The sequence below is a fragment of the Athalia rosae genome, chromosome 5 (assembly GCF_917208135.1).
Source record: "Athalia rosae chromosome 5, iyAthRosa1.1, whole genome shotgun sequence".
Taxonomy (NCBI): Eukaryota; Metazoa; Arthropoda; class Insecta; order Hymenoptera; family Athaliidae; genus Athalia; species Athalia rosae.
This window is the reverse complement of record NC_064030.1, coordinates 12,760,642-12,779,899: the sequence shown is the minus strand read 5'-3', so window position 1 is coordinate 12,779,899 and position 19,258 is coordinate 12,760,642. Positions and strand designations below refer to the sequence as shown.

Genomic DNA, 19,258 nt, shown 5'->3' with positions numbered 1-19,258 from the left:
AAGTTGAATGTAAATGACTTAGTACTATTAAAAATACCGAGACCATCTAATGCTTCCGACAGAGTAATTCATAAATTTTTTCACATCTATCATGGTCCATATAAGATTGTTAAAGAAATTGGCAAAAATGCCTTCATGCTATCTCATCCAGAAAACCATACCGAAATAAAAGGAATACATAATAGAATAAATTTACGGAAATATCATTCCTCTCAACCATGCTGAAGAGAAAGGGCCATCCACAGTCTTAATTGTCCAATAAATTCCTCAACCACATAATCTTGAAATAGAAAATCATTGACGATCAAAACCATTGGGAAAATTAGTTATAGGCTGACGAAATGAAATGTATTAATATTAAGACCAACAACAAATGTTGTATGCATAGATAATTAGAAGAGTTACGTATGAATGGATGAATGAGTGGTCATTACGTTAAAATAGAAAATTTTGAGTTTGTAAAGTATGCACAGATCCCACCTTTACAAAAGGGGGGAAAATGTAACCAGTTAAATTGCCCGCCCGTCTCATGGATCAAGTGCGCCACGGAATTTGAGGAAGAAGGAGAGGACCCGGATCAAGACTCTGGGGAAGACAACCAGGAAGACAGTTTCGAAACGTCCGTTGCTCAGCCCACAAATTTGACGTAGAAGTTCGAACGATTTTAAATCATCCGTACTAATAATGAACGTGCAGAATGTAATGTGAACAAATAATTCAACGTTTAACCAATGATGATAATAATAATCGTAATACAATCAATTGTCTAGCCAAGTGATAAATAAGACGGTATATCTGTGTCATGGATAGTTTAATGATCATCCTCAAATCACAACGGTCGAATTTGAAGTGAAAGTAATCCCCCAGGCAGAGTGACATATAATAAGATACGTATACCGACAATCGCAATTGTGTCTGATCGCACGTATTGAGGATGCAGATCGCTTTTGAACGCATCAATTAGAATATAAAAAGGAAAAAAGACAATATCATATCGACCAACTTGAAAATCGGCGTATACCACCGTAATTTTCAACTGCAAGTACGGCATCAGATCACACACATTTATATTGCCTATGGATTATAGAATGCAAATTGCTGGAACCGTTCACTTATATTCTTCAAGTACCTGGTCAACAGATCAAAGCAATATTAGCCCATGCTTTTAATTATTGGCTAAAAATACGTAAGGACAAGTACATCCTTTCGGGATCTGAGGAGTTCCGATGAGCTGCCCATTCTTTATATAAAAATTTCAATTATTATTAGTATATTATTGTTATGATTATTATCACCTGGTCTATTTGAATAAAACATAAAAAAACTGATCACATACATCAGAAAAGTGTCGTACGATCAATTCGCGAAAAAAAAAAAATTTGGCCCAAAAATCCCCAAGGGATTTGAACCTGTGCATATTTATCGATTTTTCGGTCGAAAATCAACATTTTTTTTTCTTGGGTTTCCCGTGCTATTCTCATGTATTTCGATCTTAGAAATCCGAATCCGAGAGCCGAATTGTTCTATCTGCAGGAAAAACCGAGTTATCCCCATTTTTCCACGTTTTTTGGTACAAATCTGAGGATATCTCGAAGAGAAAGAATCGTAGCTCAATTTCGACAACAGATTCGTGTTCCTGAGGTCAAAATACATAAGAAAAGTGCGATACGATCAATTCTCATTTTCTCAGATTCAAATTCCTGGGTACGAACTACATTGAAATAGACGATAAAATGAATTTCTTGGTCTTGATCCCGAAGAGCTGAAAATTGGCGATCACTCGGTCAATTTCAGAGATAGATCAATTTTCCTTTCAAAATCGGATTTCTGAGGTCAAAATCCATCAGAAAAGTGTCGTACGATCAATTCGCAAGGAAAAAAAAAATTTGGCCCAAAAATCCCCAAAGGGATTTGAACCTAGGCATATTTATCGATTTTTCGGTCGAAAATCAACATTTTTTTTTCTTGGGTTTCCCGTGCTATTCTCATGTATTTCGATCTCAGAAATCCGAATCCGAGAGCCGAATTGTTCTATCTGCGGGAATTACCGAGTTATCCCCATTTTTTCACGTTTTTTGGTGCAAATTTGAGGATATCTCGAAGAGAAAGAATCGTAGCTCAATTTCGACAACAGATTCGTGTTCCTGAGGTCAAAATACATAAGAAAAGTGCGATACGATCAATTCTCATTTTCTCAGATTCAAATTCCTAGGTACGAACTACATTGAAATAGACGATAAAATGAATTTCTTGGTCTTGATCCCGAAGAGCTGAAAATTGGCGAACACTCGGTCAATTTCAGAGATAGATCAATTTTTTTTCAGAATCGGATTTCTGAGGTCAAAATACATCAAAAAAGTGTCGTACGATCAATTCGCAAGAAAAAAAAAAATTTGGCTCAAAAATCCCCAAAGGGATTTGAACCTGTGCATATTTATCGATTTTTCGGTCGAAAATCTACATTTTTTTTTCTTGGGTTTCCCGTGCTATTCTCATGTATTTCGATCACAGAAATCCGAATCCGAGAGCCGAATTGTTCTATCTGCAGGAATTACCGAGTTATCCCCATTTTTTCGCGTTTTTTGGTACAGAGTTGAGGATATCTCGAAGAGAAAAAATCGTAGCTCAATTTCGACAACAGATTCGTGTTCCTGAGGTCAAAATACATAAGAAAAGTGCGATACGATTAATTCTCATTTTCTCAGATTCAAATTCCTGGGTACGAACTACATTGAAATAGACGATAAAATGAATTTCTTGGTCTTGATCCCGAAGAGCTGAAAATTGGCGATCACTCGGTCAATTTCAGAGATAGATCAATTTTCCTTTCAGAATCGGATTCCTGAGGTCAAAATACATCAGAAAAGTGTCGTACGATCAATTCGCAAGAAAAAAAAAATTTGGCCCAAAAATCCCCAAAGGGATTTGAACCTGTGCATATTTATCGATTTTTCGGTCGAAAATCAACATTTTTTTTTCTTGGGTTTCCCGTGCTATTCTCATGTATTTCGATCTCAGAAATCCGAATCCGAGAGCCGAATTGTTCTATCTGCAGGAATTACCGAGTTATCCCCATCTTTTCACGTTTTTTGGTACATATTTGAGGATATCTCGAAGAGAAAGAATCGTAGCTCAATTTCGACAACAGATTCGTGTTCCTAAGGTCAAAATACATAAGAAAAGTGCGATACGATCAATTCTCATTTTCTCAGATTCAAATTCCTGGGTACGAACTACATTGAAATAGACGATAAAATGAATTTCTTGGTCTTGATCCCGTAGAGCTGAAAATTGGCGATAACTCGGTCAATTTCAGAGATAGATCAATTTTCCTTTCAGAATCGGATTCCTGAGGTCAAAATACATCGGAAAAGTGTCGTACGATCAATTCGCAAGAAAAAAAAAATTTGGCCCAAAAATCCCCAAAGGGATTTGAACCTGTGCATATTTATCGATTTTTCGGTCGAAAATCAACATTTTTTTTTCTTGGGTTTCCCGTGCTATTCTCATGTATTTCGATCTCAGAAATCCGAATCCGAGAGCCGAATTGTTCTATCTGCAGGAATTACCGAGTTATCCCCATTTTTTCGCGTTTTTTGGTACAGATTTGAGGATATCTCGAAGAGAAAGAATCGTAGCTCAATTTCGACAACAGATTCGTGTTCCTGAGGTCAAAATACATAAGAAAAGTGCGATACGATCAATTCTCATTTTCTCAGATTCAAATTCCTGGGTACGAACTACATTGAAATAGACGATAAAATGAATTTCTTGGTCTTGATCCCGAAGAGCTGAAAATTGGCGATCACTCGGTCAATTTCAGAGATAGATCAATTTTCCTTACGGAATCGGATCTCTGAGGTCAAAATACATCGGAAAAGTGTCGTACGATCAATTCGCAAGAAAAAAAAAAATTTGGCCCAAAAATCCCCAAAGGGATTTGAACCTGTGCATATTTATCGATTTTTCGGTCGAAAATCAACATTTTTTTTTCTTGGGTTTTCCGTGCTATTCTCATGTATTTCGATCTCAGAAATCCGAATCCGAGAGCCGAATTGTTCTATCTGCAGGAATTACCGAGTTATCCCCATTTTTTCGCGTTTTTTGGTACAGATTTGAGGATATCTCGAAGAGAAAAAATCGTAGCTCAATTTCGACAACAGATTCGTGTTCCTGAGGTCAAAATACATAAGAAAAGTGCGATACGATCAATTCTTATTTTCTCAGATTCAAATTCCTGGGTACGAACTACATTGAAATAGACGATAAAATGAATTTCTTGGTCTTGATCCCGAAGAGCTGAAAATTGGCGAACACTCGGTCAATTTCAGAGATAGATCAATTTTCCTTTCAGAATCGGATTCCTGAGGTCAAAATACATCAGGAAAGTGTCGTACGATCAATTCGCGAGAAAAAAAAAATTTGGCCCAAAAATCCCCAAAGGGATTTGAACCTGTGCATATTTATCGATTTTTCGGTCGAAAATCAAAATTTTTTTTTCGGGTTTCCCGTGCTATTCTCATGTAATTCGATCTCAGAAATCCGAATCCGAAAGCCGAATTGTTCTATCTGCAGGAATTACCGAGTTATCCCCATTTTTTCGCGTTTTTTGGTGCAAATTTGAGGATATCTCGAAGAGAAAGAATCGTAGCCCAATTTCGACAACAGATTTGTGTTCCTGAGGTCAAAATACATAAGAAAAGTGCGATACGATCAATTCTCATTCTCTCAGATTCAAATTCCTGGGTACGAACTACATTGAAATAGACGATAAAATGAATTTCTTGGTCTTGATCCCGAAGAGCTGAAAATTGGCGATCACTCGGTCAATTTCAGAGATAGATCAATTTTTCTTCCAGAATCGGATTCCTGAGGTCAAAATACATCAAAAAAGTGTCGTACGATCAATTCGCAAAAAAAAAAAAATTTGGCCCAAAAATCCCCAAGGGATTTGAACCTGTGCATATTTATCGAATTTTCGGTCGAAAATCAACATTTTTTTTTCTTGGGTTTCACGTGCTATTCTCATGTATTTCGATCTCAAAAATTCGAATCCGAGAGCCGAATTGTTCTATCTGCAGGAATTACCGAGTTATCCCCATTTTTTCGCGTTTTTTGGTACAAATTTGAGGATCTTCCGAAGAGAAAAAATCGTAGCTCAATTTCGACAACAGATTCGTGTTCCTGAGGTCAAAATACATAAGAAAAGTGCGATACGATCAATTCTCATTTTCTCAGATTCAAATTCCTGGGTACGAACTACATTGAAATAGACGATAAAATGAATTTCTTGGTCTTGATCCCGAAGAGCTGAAAATTGGCGATCACTCGGTCAATTTCAGAGATAGATCAATTTTCCTTTCAGAATCGGATTTCTGAGGTCACAATACATCGGAAAAGTGTCGTACGATCAATTCGCAAGAAAAAAAAAAATTCGGCTCAAAAATCCCCAAAGGGATTTGAACCTGTGCATATTTATCGATTTTTCGGTCGAAAATCAACATTTTTTTTTCTTGGGTTTCCCGTGCTATTCTCATGTATTTCGATCTCAAAAATTCGAATCCGAGAGCCGAATTGTTCTATCTGCAGGAATTACCGAGTTATCCCCATTTTTTCGCGTTTTTTGGTACAAATTTGAGGATCTTCCGAAGAGAAAAAATCGTAGCTCAATTTCGACAACAGATTCGTGTTCCTGAGGTCAAAATACATAAGAAAAGTGTGATACGATCAATTCTCATTTTCTCAGATTCAAATTCCTGGGTACGAACTACATTGAAATAGACGATAAAATGAATTTCTTGGTCTTGATCCCGAAGAGCTGAAAATTGGCGATCACTCGGTCAATTTCAGAGATAGATCAATTTTTCTTCCAGAATCGGATTCCTGAGGTCAAAATACATCAAAAAAGTGTCGTACGATCAATTCGCAAAAAAAAAAAAATTTGGCCCAAAAATCCCCAAGGGATTTGAACCTGTGCATATTTATCGATTTTTTGGTCGAAAATCAACATTTTTTTTTCTTGGGTTTCCCGTGCTATTCTCATGTATTTCGATCTCAGAAATCCGAATCCGAGAGCCGAATTGTTCTATCTGCAGGAATTACCGAGTTATCCCCATTTTTTCGCGTTTTTTGGTACAAATTTGAGGATATTTCGAAGAGAAAAAATCGTAGCTCAATTTCGACAACAGATTCGTGTTCCTGAGGTCAAAATACATAAGAAAAGTGTGATACGATCAATTCTCATTTTCTCAGATTCAAATTCCTGGGTACGAACTACATTGAAATAGACGATAAAATGAATTTCTTGGTCTTGATCCCGAAGAGCTGAAAATTGGCGATCACTCGGTCAATTTCAGAGATAGATCAATTTTCCTCCCAGAATCGGATTTCTGAGGTCAAAAAACATCAGAAAAGTGTCGTACGATCAATTCGCAAGAAAAAAAAAAATTTGGCCCAAAAATCCCCAAAGGGATTTGAACCTGTGCATATTTATCGAATTTTCGGTCGAAAATCAACATTTTTTTTTCTTGGGTTTTCCGTGCTATTCTCATGTACTTCGATCTCAGAAATCCGAATCCGAGAGCCGAATTGTTCTATCTGCAGGAATTACCGAGTTATCCCCATTTTTTCGCGTTCTTAGGTACAAATTTGAGGATATCTCGAAGAGAAAAAATCGTAGCTCAGATTCGACAACAGATTCGTGTTCCTGAGGTCAAAATATTTAAGAAAAGTGCGATACGATCAATTCTTATTTTCTCAGATTCAAATTCCTGGGTACGAACTACATTGAAATAGACGATAAAATGAATTTCTTGGTCTTGATCCCGAAGAGCTGAAAATTGGCGAACACTCGGTCAATTTCAGAGATAGATCAATTTTCCTCCCAGAATCGGATTTCTGAGGTCAAAAAACATCAGAAAAGTGTCGTACGATCAATTCGCGAGAAAAAAAAAAATTTGGCCCAAAAATCCCCAAAGGGATTTGAACCTGTGCATATTTATCGAATTTTCGGTCGAAAATCAACATTTTTTTTTCTTGGGTTTTCCGTGCTATTCTCATGTACTTCGATCTCAGAAATCCGAATCCGAGAGCCGAATTGTTCTATCTGCAGGAATTACCGAGTTATCCCCATTTTTTCGCGTTCTTAGGTACAAATTTGAGGATATCTCGAAGAGAAAAAATCGTAGCTCAGATTCGACAACAGATTCGTGTTCCTGAGGTCAAAATATTTAAGAAAAGTGCGATACGATCAATTCTTATTTTCTCAGATTCAAATTCCTGGGTACGAACTACATTGAAATAGACGATAAAATGAATTTCTTGGTCTTGATCCCGAAGAGCTGAAAATTGGCGAACACTCGGTCAATTTCAGAGATAGATCAATTTTCCTTCCAGAATCGGATTCCTGAGGTCAAAATACATCAAAAAAGTGTCGTACGATCAATTCGCAAAAAAAAAAAAAATTTGGCCCAAAAATCCCCAAGGGATTTGAACCTGTGCATATTTATCGATTTTTTAGTCGAAAATCAACATTTTTTTTTCTTGGGTTTCCCGTGCTATTCTCATGTATTTCGATCTCAGAAATCCGAATCCGAGAGCCGAATTGTTCTATCTGCAGGAATTACCGAGTTATCCCCATTTTTTCGCGTTTTTTGGTACAAATTTGAGGATATTTCGAAGAGAAAAAATCGTAGCTCAATTTCGACAACAGATTCGTGTTCCTGAGGTCAAAATACATAAGAAAAGTGTGATACGATCAATTCTCATTTTCTCAGATTCAAATTCCTGGGTACGAACTACATTGAAATAGACGATAAAATGAATTTCTTGGTCTTGATCCCGAAGAGCTGAAAATTGGCGATCACTCGGTCAATTTCAGAGATAGATCAATTTTCCTCCCAGAATCGGATTTCTGAGGTCAAAAAACATCAGAAAAGTGTCGTACGATCAATTCGCAAGAAAAAAAAAAATTTGGCCCAAAAATCCCCAAAGGGATTTGAACCTGTGCATATTTATCGAATTTTCGGTCGAAAATCAACATTTTTTTTTCTTGGGTTTTCCGTGCTATTCTCATGTACTTCGATCTCAGAAATCCGAATCCGAGAGCCGAATTGTTCTATCTGCAGGAATTACCGAGTTATCCCCATTTTTTCGCGTTCTTAGGTACAAATTTGAGGATATCTCGAAGAGAAAAAATCGTAGCTCAGATTCGACAACAGATTCGTGTTCCTGAGGTCAAAATACATAAGAAAAGTGCGATACGATCAATTCTTATTTTCTCAGATTCAAATTCCTGGGTACGAACTACATTGAAATAGACGATAAAATGAATTTCTTGGTCTTGATCCCGAAGAGCTGAAAATTGGCGAACACTCGGTCAATTTCAGAGATAGATCAATTTTCCTTCCAGAATCGGATTTCTGAGGTCAAAAAACATCAGAAAAGTGTCGTACGATCAATTCGCGAGAAAAAAAAAAAATTTGGCCCAAAAATCCCCAAAGGGATTTGAACCTGTGCATATTTATCGATTTTTCGGTCGAAAATCAACATTTTTTTTTCTTGGGTTTCTCGTGCTATTCTCATGTATTTCGATCTCAGAAATCCGAATCCGAGAGCCGAATTGTTCTATCTGCAGAAATTACCGAGTTATACCCATTTTTTCGCGTTTTTTGGTACAAATTTGAGGATATCTCGAAGAGAAAAAATCGTAGCTCAATTTCGACAACAGATTCGTGTTCCTGAGGTCCAAATACATAAGAAAAGTGCGATACGATCAATTCTTATTTTCTCAGATTCAAATTCCTGGGTACGAACTACATTAAAATAGACGATAAAATGAATTTCTTGGTCTTGATCCCGAAGAGCTGAAAATTGGCGATCACTCGGTCAATTTCAGAAATAGATCAATTTTCCTTCCAGAATCGGATTCCTGAGGTCAAAATACATCAAAAAAGTGTCGTACGATCAATTCGCAAGAAAAAAAAAATTTGGCCCAAAAATCCCCAAGGGATTTGAACCTGTGCATATTTATCGAATTTTCGGTCGAAAATCAACATTTTTTTTTCTTGGGTTTTCCGTGCTATTCTCATGTATTTCGATCTCAGAAATCCGAATCCGAGAGCCGAATTGTTCTATCTGCAGGAATTACCGAGTTATCCCCATTTTTTCGCGTTTTTTGGTACAAATTTGAGGATATCTCGAAAAGGAAGAATCGTAGCTCAATTTCGACAACAGATTCGTGTTCCTGAGGTCGAAATACATAAAAAAAGTGCGATACGATCGTTTCTCATTCTTTTAGATTCAAATTCCTGGGTACGAACTACATTGAATCAGACGATAAAATGAATTTCTTGGTCTTGATCCCGAAGAGCTGAAAATTGGCGAACACTCGGTCAATTTCAGAGATAGATCAATTTTCCTTCCAGAATCGGATTTCTGAGGTCAAAAAACATCAGAAAAGTGTCGTACGATCAATTCGCGAGAAAAAAAAAAATTTGGCCCAAAAATCCCCAAAGGGATTTGAACCTGTGCATATTTATCGATTTTTCGGTCGAAAATCAACATTTTTTTTTCTTGGGTTTCTCGTGCTATTCTCATGTATTTCGATCTCAGAAATCCGAATCCGAGAGCCGAATTGTTCTATCTGCAGAAATTACCGAGTTATACCCATTTTTTCGCGTTTTTTGGTACAAATTTGAGGATATCTCGAAGAGAAAGGATCGTAGCTCAATTTCGACAACAGATTCGTGTTCCTGAGGTCCAAATACATAAGAAAAGTGCGATACGATCAATTCTTATTTTCTCAGATTCAAATTCCTGGGTACGAACTACATTGAAATAGACGATAAAATGAATTTCTTGGTCTTGATCCCGAAGAGCTGAAAATTGGCGAACACTCGGTCAATTTCAGAGATAGATCAATTTTCCTTTCAGAATCGGATTTCTGAGGTCAAAATACATCAGAAAAGTGTCGTACGATCAATTCGCAAGAAAAAAAAAAATTTGGCCCAAAAATCCCCAAAGGGATTTGAACCTGTGCATATTTATCGATTTTTCGGTCGAAAATCAACATTTTTTTTTCTTGGGTTTCCCGTGCTATTCTCATGTATTTCGATCTCAGAAATCCGAATCCGAGAGCCGAATTGTTCTATCTGCAGGAATTACCGAGTTATCCCTATTTTTACGCGTTTTTTGGTGCAAATTTGAGGATATCTCGAAAAAAAAGAATCGTAGCTCAATTTCGACAACAGATTCGTGTTCCTGAGGTCAAAATACATGAGAAAAGTGCAATACGATCAATTTTCATTTTCTCAGATTCAAATTCCTGGGTACAAACTACATTGAAATAGACGATAAAATGAATTCCTTGGTCTTGATCACGAAGAGCTGAAAATTGGCGATCACTCGGTCAATTTCAGAGATAGATCAATTTTCCTTTCAGAATCGGATTTCTGAGGTCAAAATACATCGAAAAAGTGTCGTACGATCAATTCGCAAGTGAAAAAAAAATTTGGCCCAAAAATCCCCAAAGGGATTTGAACCTGTGCATATTTATCGATTTTTCGGTCGAAAATCAACATTTTTCTTTCTTGGGTTTCCCGTGCTATTCTCATGTATTTCGATCTCAGAAAACCGAATCCGAAAGCCGAATTGTTCTATCTGCAGGAATTACCGAGTTATCCCCATTTTTTCGCGTTTTTTGGTACAAATTTGAGGATATCTCGAAAAGGAAGAATCGTAGCTTAATTTCGACAACAGATTCGTGTTCCTGAGGTCGAAATACATAAGAAAAGTGCGATACGATCGTTTCTCATTCTTTTAGATTCAAATTCCTGTTCGCTACATTGAATCAGACGATGAAATGAATTCCTTGGTCTTGATCCCGAAGAGCTGAAAATTGGCGAACACTCGGTCAATTTCAGAGATAGATCAATTTCCCTTCCAGAATCGGATTTCTGAGGTCAAAATACATCAGAAAAGTGTCGTACGATCAATTCGCAAGAAAAAAAAAAAATTTGGCCCAAAAATCCCCAAAGGGATTTGGACCTGTGCATATTTATCGATTTTTCGGTCGAAAATCAACATTTTTTTTTCTTGGGTTTCCCGTGCTATTCTCATGTATTTCGAACTCAGAAATCTGAATCCGGGAGCCGAATTGTTCTATCTGCAGGAATTACCGAGTTATCCCCATTTTTCCACGTTTTTTGGTACAAATTTGAGGATATCTCGAAGAGAAAGAATCGTAGCTCAATTTCAACAACAGATTCGTGTTCCTGAGGTCAAAATATTTAAAAAAAGTGCGATACGATCGTTTCTCATTCTTTTAGATTCAAATTCCTGGGTACGAACTACATTGAATCAGACGATAAAATGAATTTCTTGGTCTTGATCCCGAAGAGCTGAAAATTGGCGAACACTCGGTCAATTTCAGAGATAGATCAATTTTCCTTCCAGAATCGGATTTCTGAGGTCAAAAAACATCAGAAAAGTGTCGTACGATCAATTCGCGAGAAAAAAAAAAATTTGGCCCAAAAATCCCCAAAGGGATTTGAACCTGTGCATATTTATCGATTTTTCGGTCGAAAATCAACATTTTTTTTTCTTGGGTTTCTCGTGCTATTCTCATGTATTTCGATCTCAGAAATCCGAATCCGAGAGCCGAATTGTTCTATCTGCAGAAATTACCGAGTTATACCCATTTTTTCGCGTTTTTTGGTACAAATTTGAGGATATCTCGAAGAGAAAGGATCGTAGCTCAATTTCGACAACAGATTCGTGTTCCTGAGGTCCAAATACATAAGAAAAGTGCGATACGATCAATTCTTATTTTTTCAGATTCAAATTCCTGGGTACGAACTACATTGAAATAGACGATAAAATGAATTTCTTGGTCTTGATCCCGAAGAGCTGAAAATTGGCGAACACTCGGTCAATTTCAGAGATAGATCAATTTTCCTTTCAGAATCGGATTTCTGAGGTCAAAATACATCAGAAAAGTGTCGTACGATCAATTCGCAAGAAAAAAAAAATTTGGCCCAAAAATCCCCAAAGGGATTTGAACCTGTGCATATTTATCGATTTTTCGGTCGAAAATCAACATTTTTTTTTTCTTGGGTTTCCCGTGCTATTCTCATGTATTTCGATCTCAGAAATCCGAATCCGAGAGCCGAATTGTTCTATCTGCAGGAATTACCGAGTTATCCCCAATTTTCCACGTTTCTTGGTACAAATTTGAGGATATCTCGAAGAAAAAGAATCGTAGCTCAATTTCGACAACAGATTCGTGTTCCTGAGGTCAAAATACATAAGAAAAGTGCGATACGATCAATTCTCATTTTCTCAGATTCAAATTCCTGGGTACGAACTACATTGAAATAGACGATAAAATGAATTTCTTGGTCTTGATCCCGAAGAGCTGAAAATTGGCGATCACTCGGTCAATTTCTGAGATAGATCAATTTTTCTTTCAAAATCGGATTTCTGAGGTCAAAATACATCAAAAAAGTGTCGTACGATCAATTCGCAAGAAAAAAAAAAATTTGGCCCAAAAATCCCCAAAGGGATTTGAACCTGTGCATATTTATCGATTTTTCGGTCGAAAATCAACATTTTTCTTTCTTGGGTTTCCCGTGCTATTCTCATGTATTTCGATCTCAGAAATCCGAATCCGAAAGCCGAATTGTTCTATCTGCAGGAATTACCGAGTTATCCCCATTTTTTCGCGTTTTTTGGTACAAATTTGAGGATATCTCGAAAAGGAAGGATCGTAGCTCAATTTCGACAACAGATTCGTGTTCCTGAGGTCGAAATACATAAGAAAAGTGCGATACGATCGTTTCTCATTCTTTTAGATTCAAATTCCTGGGTACGAACTACATTGAATCAGACGATGAAATGAATTCCTTGGTCTTGATCCCGAAGAGCTGAAAATTGGCGAACACTCGGTCAATTTCAGAGATAGATCAATTTCCCTTCCAGAATCGGATTTCTGAGGTCAAAATACATCAGAAAAGTGTCGTACGATCAATTCGCAAGAAAAAAAAAAAATTTGGCCCAAAAATCCCCAAAGGGATTTGGACCTGTGCATATTTATCGATTTTTCGGTCGAAAATCAACATTTTTTTTTCTTGGGTTTCCCGTGCTATTCTCATGTATTTCGAACTCAGAAATCTGAATCCGAGAGCCGAATTGTTCTATCTGCAGGAATTACCGAGTTATCCCCATTTTTCCACGTTTTTTGGTACAAATTTGAGGATATCTCGAAGAGAAAGAATCGTAGCTCAATTTCAACAACAGATTCGTGTTCCTGAGGTCAAAATATTTAAGAAAAGTGCGATACGATCGTTTCTCATTCTCTCAGATTCAAATTCCTGGGTACGAACTACATTGAAATAGACGATAAAATGAATTTCTTGGTCTTGATCCCGAAGAGCTGAAAATTCGCGATCACTCGGTCAATTTCGGAGATAGATCAATTTACCTTTCAGAATCGGATTCCTGAAGACAAAATACTTCAGAAAAGTGTCGTACGATCAATAGGCAAGGAAAAAAAAATTTGGCCCAAAAATCCCCAAAGGGATTTGACGCTGTGCATATTTATCGATTTTTCGGTCGAAAATCAACATTTTTTTTTCTCGGGTTTTCCGTGCTATTCTTATGTATTTCGATCTCAGAAATCCGAATCCGAGAGCCGAATTGTTCTATCTGCAGGAATTACCGAGTTATCCCCATTTTTTCGCGTTTTTTGGTGCAAATTTAAGGATATCTCGAAGAAAAAGAATCGTAGCTCAATTTCGACAACAGATTCGTGTTCCTGAGGTCAAAATACATAAGAAAAGTGCGATACGATCGTTTCTCATTCTCTCAGATTCAAATTCCTGGGTACGAACTACATTGAAATAGACGATAAAATGAATTTCTTGGTCTTGATCCCGAAGAGCTGAAAATTGGCGATCACTCGGTCAATTTCAGAGATAGATCAATTTTCCTTCCAGAATCGGATTCCTGAGGTCAAAATACATCAGAAAAGTGTCGTACGATCAATTCGCAAGAAAAAAAAAAATTTGGCCCAAAAATCCCTAAAGGGATTTGAACCTGTGCATATTTATCGATTCTTCGGTCGGAAATCAACATTTTTTTTTCTTGGGTTTCCCGTGCTATTCTCATGTATTTCGATCTCAGAAATCCGAATCCGAATGCCGAATTGTTCTATCTGCAGGAATTACCGAGTTATTCCCATTTTTTCGCATTTTTTGGTACAAATTTGAGGATATCTCGAAGAAAAAGAATCGTAGCTCAATTTCGACAACAGATTCGTGTTCCTGAGGTCAAAATACATAAGAAAAGTGCGATACGATCGTTTCTCATTCTCTCAGATTCAAATTCCTGGGTACGAACTACATTGAAATAGACGATAAAATGAATTTCTTGGTCTTGATCCCGAAGAGCTGAAAATTGGCGAACACTCGGTCAATTTCAGAGATAGATCAATTTTCCTTTCAGAATCGGATTCCTGAGGTCAAAATACATCAGAAAAGTGTCGTACGATCAATTCGCAAGAAAAAAAAAAATTTGGCTCAAAAATCCCCAAAGGGATTTGAACCTGTGCATATTTATCGATTTTTCGGTCGAAAATCAACATTTTTTTTTCTTGGGTTTCCCGTGCTATTTTCATGTATTTCGATCTCAGGAATCCGAATCCGTGAGCCGAATTGTTCTATCTGCAGGAATTACCGAGTTATCCCCATTTTTTTGCGTTTTTTGGTACAAATTTGAGGATATCTCGAAGAGAAAGAATCGTAGCTCAATTTCGACAACAGATTCGTGTTCCTGAGGTCAAAATACATAAGGAAAGTGCGATACGATCGTTTCTCATTCTCTCAGATTCAAATTCCTGGGTACGAACTACATTGAAATAGACGATAAAATGAATTTCTTGGTCTTGATCCCGAAGAGCTGAAAATTGGCGATCACTCGGTCAATTTCAGAGATAGATCAATTTCCCTTTCAGAATCGGATTCCTGAGGTCAAAATACATCAGAAAAGTGTCGTACGATCAATTCGCAAGAAAAAAAAAATTTGGCCCAGAAATCCCCAAAGGGATTTGAACCTGTGCATATTTATCGATTTTTCGGTCGAAAATCAACATTTTTTTTTCTCGGGTTTCCCGTGCTATTCTCATGTAGTTCGATCTCAGAAATCCGAATCCGAGAGCCGAATTGTTCTATCTGCAGGAATTACCGAGTTATCCCCATTTTTTCGCGTTTTTTGGTGCAAATTTGAGGATATTTCGAAAAGAAAGAATCGTAGCTCGATTTCGACAACAGATTCGTGTTCCTGAGGTCAAAATACATAAGAAAAAAGCGATACGATCAATTCTCATTCTCTCAGATTCAAATTCCTGGGTACGAACTACATTGAAATAGACGATAAAATGAATTTCTTGGTCTTGATCCCGAAGAGCTGAAAATTGGCGATCACTCGGTCAATTTCAGAGATAAATTAATTTTCCTTTCAGAATCGGATTCCTGAGGTCAAAATACATCAGAAAAGTGTCGTACGATCAATTCGCAAGAAAAAAAAAATTTGGCCCAAAAATCCCCAAAGGGATTTGAACCTGTGCATATTTATCGATTTTTCGGTCGAAAATCAACATTTTTTTTTCTTGGGTTTCCCGTGCTATTCTCATGTATTTCGATCTCAGAAATCCGAATCCGAGAGTCGAATTGTTTTATCTGCAGGAATTACCGAGTTATCCCCATTTTTTCGCGTTTTTTGGTGCAAATTTGAGGATATCTCGAAGAGAAAGAATCGTAGCTCAATTTCGACAACAGATTCGTGTTCCTGAGGTCAAAATACATAAGAAAAGTGCGATACGATCAATTCTCATTCTCTCAGATTCAAATTCCTGGGTACGAACTACATTGAAATAGACGATAAAATGAATTTCTTGGTCTTGATCCCGAAGAGCTGAAAATTGGCGAACACTCGGTCAATTTCAGAGATAGATCAATTTTTCTTCGAGAATCGGATTTCTGAGGTCAAAATACATCAGAAAAGTGTCGTACGATCAATTCGCAAGAAAAAAAAAATTTGGCCCAGAAATCCCCAAAGGGATTTGAACCTGTGCATATTTATCGATTTTTCGGTCGAAAATCAACATTTTTTTTTCTTGGGTTTCCCGTGCTATTCTCATGTAGTTCGATCTCAGAAATCCGAATCCGAGAGCCGAATTGTTCTATCTGCAGGAATTACCGAGTTATCCCCATTTTTTCGCGTTTTTTGGTGCAAATTTGAGGATATCTCGAAGAGAAAGAATCGTAGCTCAATTTCGACAACAGATTCGTGTTTCTGAGGTCAAAATACATAAGAAAAGTGCGATACGATCAATTCTCATTTTCTCAGATTCAAATTCCTGGGTACGAACTACATTGAAATAGACGATAAAATGAATGTCTTGGTCTTGATCCCGAAGGGCTGAAAATTGGCGAACACTCGGTCAATTTCAGAGATAGATTAATTTTCCTTCCAGAATCGGATTCCTGAGGTCAAAATACATCAGAAAAAAGTCGTACGATCAATTCGCAAGAAAAAAAAAATTTGGCCCAAAAATCCCCAAAGGGATTTGAACCTGTGCATATTTATCGATTTTTCGGTCGAAAATCAACATTTTTTTTCCTTAGGTTTCCCGTGCTATTCTCATGTATTTCGATCTCAGAAATCCGAATCCGAGAGCCGAATTGTTCTATCTGCAGGAATTACCGAGTTATCCCAATTTTTTCGCGTTTTTTGGTACAGATTTGAGGATATCTCGAAAAGAAAAAATCGTAGCTCAATTTCGACAACAGATTCGTGTTCCTGAGGTCAAAATACATAAGAAAAGTGCGATACGATCAATTCTCATTTCCTCAGATTCAAATTCCTGGGTACGAACTACATTGAAATAGACGATAAAATGAATTTCTTGGTCTTGATCCCGAAGAGCTGAAAATTGGCGAACACTCGGTCAATTTCAGAGGTAGATCAATTTTTCTTCCAGAATCGGATTTCTGAGGTCAAAATACATCAGAAAAGTGTCGTACGATCAATTCGCAAGAAAAAAAAAAATTTGGCCCAAAAATCCCCAAAGGGATTTGAACCTGTGCATATTTATCGATTTTTCGGTCGAAAATCAACATTTTTTTTTCTTGGGTTTCCCGTGCTATTTTCATGTATTTCGATCTCAGAAATCCGAATCCGTGAGCCGAATTGTTCTATCTGCAGGAATTACCGAGTTATCCCCATTTTTTTGCGTTTTTTGGTACAAATTTGAGGATATCTCGAAGAGAAAGAATCGTAGCTCAATTTCGACAACAGATTCGTGTTCCTGAGGTCAAAATACATAAGAAAAGTGCGATACGATCGATTCTCATTTTCTCAGATTCAAATTCCTGGGTACGAACTACATTGAAATAGACGATAAAATGAATTTCTTGGTCTTCATCCCGAAGAGCTGAAAATTGGCGATCACTCGGTCAATTTCAGAGATAGATCAATTTTCCTTCCAGAATCAGATTTCTGAAGTCAAAATACATCAGAAAAGTGTCGTACGATCAATTCGCAAGAAAAAAAAAATTTGGCCCAGAAATCCCCAAAGGGATTTGAACCTGTGCATATTTATCGATTTTTCGGTCGAAAATCAACATTTTTTTTTCTTGGGTTTCCCGTGCTATTCTCATGTAGTTCGATCTCAGAAATCCGAATCCGAGAGCCGAATTGTTTTATCTGCAGGAATTACCGAGTTATCCCCATTTTTTCGCGTTTTTTGGTGCAAATTTAAGGATATCTCGAAGATAAAAAATCGTAGCTTAATATCGACAACAGATTCGTGTTTCTGAGGTCAAAATAGATAAGAAAAGTGCGATACGATCAATTCTCATTTTCTCAGATTCAAATTCCTGGGTACGAACTTCATTGAAATAGACGATAAAATGAATTTCTTGGTCTTGATCCCGAAGAGCTGGAAATTAACGATCACTCGGTCAATTTCAGAGATAGATCAATTTTTCTTCCAGAATCGGATTTCTGAGGTCAAAATACATCAGAAAAGTGTCGTACGATCAATTCGCAAGAGAAAAAAAAAATTTGGCCCAAAAATCCCCAAAGGGATTTGAACCTGTGCATATTCATCGATTTTTCGGTCGAAAATCAACATTTTTTTTTCTTGGGTTTCCCGTGCTATTCTCATGTATTTCGATCTCAGAAATCCGAATCCGAGAGCCGAATTGTTCCATCTGCAGGAATTACCGAGTTATCCCCATTTTTTCGCGTTTTTTGGTACAAATTTGAGGATATCTCGAAGAGAAGAAATCGTAGCTCAATTTCGGCAACAGATTCGTGTTCCTGAGGTCAAAATAAATAAGAAAAGTGCGATACGATCGATTCTCATTCTCTCAGATTCAAATTCCTGGGTACGAACTACATTGAAATAGACGATAAAATGAATTTCTTGGTCTTGATCCCGAAGAGCTGGAAATTGGCGATCACACGGTCAATTTCAGAGATGGATCAATTCTTCTTTTCGAATCGGATTTCTGAGGTCAAAATACATCAAAAAAGTGTCGTACGATCAATTCGCAAGAAAAAAAAAAATTTGGCCCAAAAATCCCCAAAGGGATTTGAACCTGTGCATATTTATCGATTTTTCGTTCGAAAATCAACATTTTTTTTTCTTGGGTTTCCCGTGCTATTCCTATGTATTTCGATCTCAGAAATCCGAATCCGAGAGCCGAATTGTTCTATCTGCAGGAATTACCGAGTTATCCCCATTTTTTCGCGTTTTTTGGTGCAAATTTGAGGATATCTCGAAGAGAAAGAATCGTAGCTCAATTTCGACAACAGATTCGTGTTCCTGAGGTCAAAATAAATAAGAAAAGTGCGATACGATCGATTCTCATTCTCTCAGATTCAAATTCCTGGGTACGAACTACATTGAAATAGACGATAAAATGAATTTCTTGGTCTTGATCCCGAAGAGCTGGAAATTGGCGATCACACGGTCAATTTCATAGATAGATCAATTTTCCTTTCAGAATCGGATTCCTGAGGTCAAAATACATCAGAAAAGTGTCGTACGATCAATTCGCAAGAAAAAAAAAAATTTGGCCCAAAAATCCCCAAAGGGATTTGACGCTGTGCATATTTATCAATTTTTCGGTCGAGAATCAACATTTTTTTTTCTTGGGTTTCCCGTGCTATTCCCATGTATTTCGATCTCAGA

The 19,258-nt window shown here is 37.1% G+C and overlaps 1 protein-coding gene across 1 annotated transcript in view; it reads right to left on the bottom strand.

The window, feature by feature from the left end:
• Nucleotides 1-1,074: 1,074 nt before the first annotated feature.
• LOC125501093 overlaps nucleotides 1,075-19,258 on the bottom strand; it is a 75,246-nt gene continuing 57,062 nt past the window's right edge. Inside the window, exon 2 of the mRNA XM_048655992.1 lies at nucleotides 1,075-1,129. Within this exon, the coding sequence (XP_048511949.1) occupies nucleotides 1,075-1,129 (55 nt within the window). The remainder of the gene's footprint in view (nucleotides 1,130-19,258) is intronic.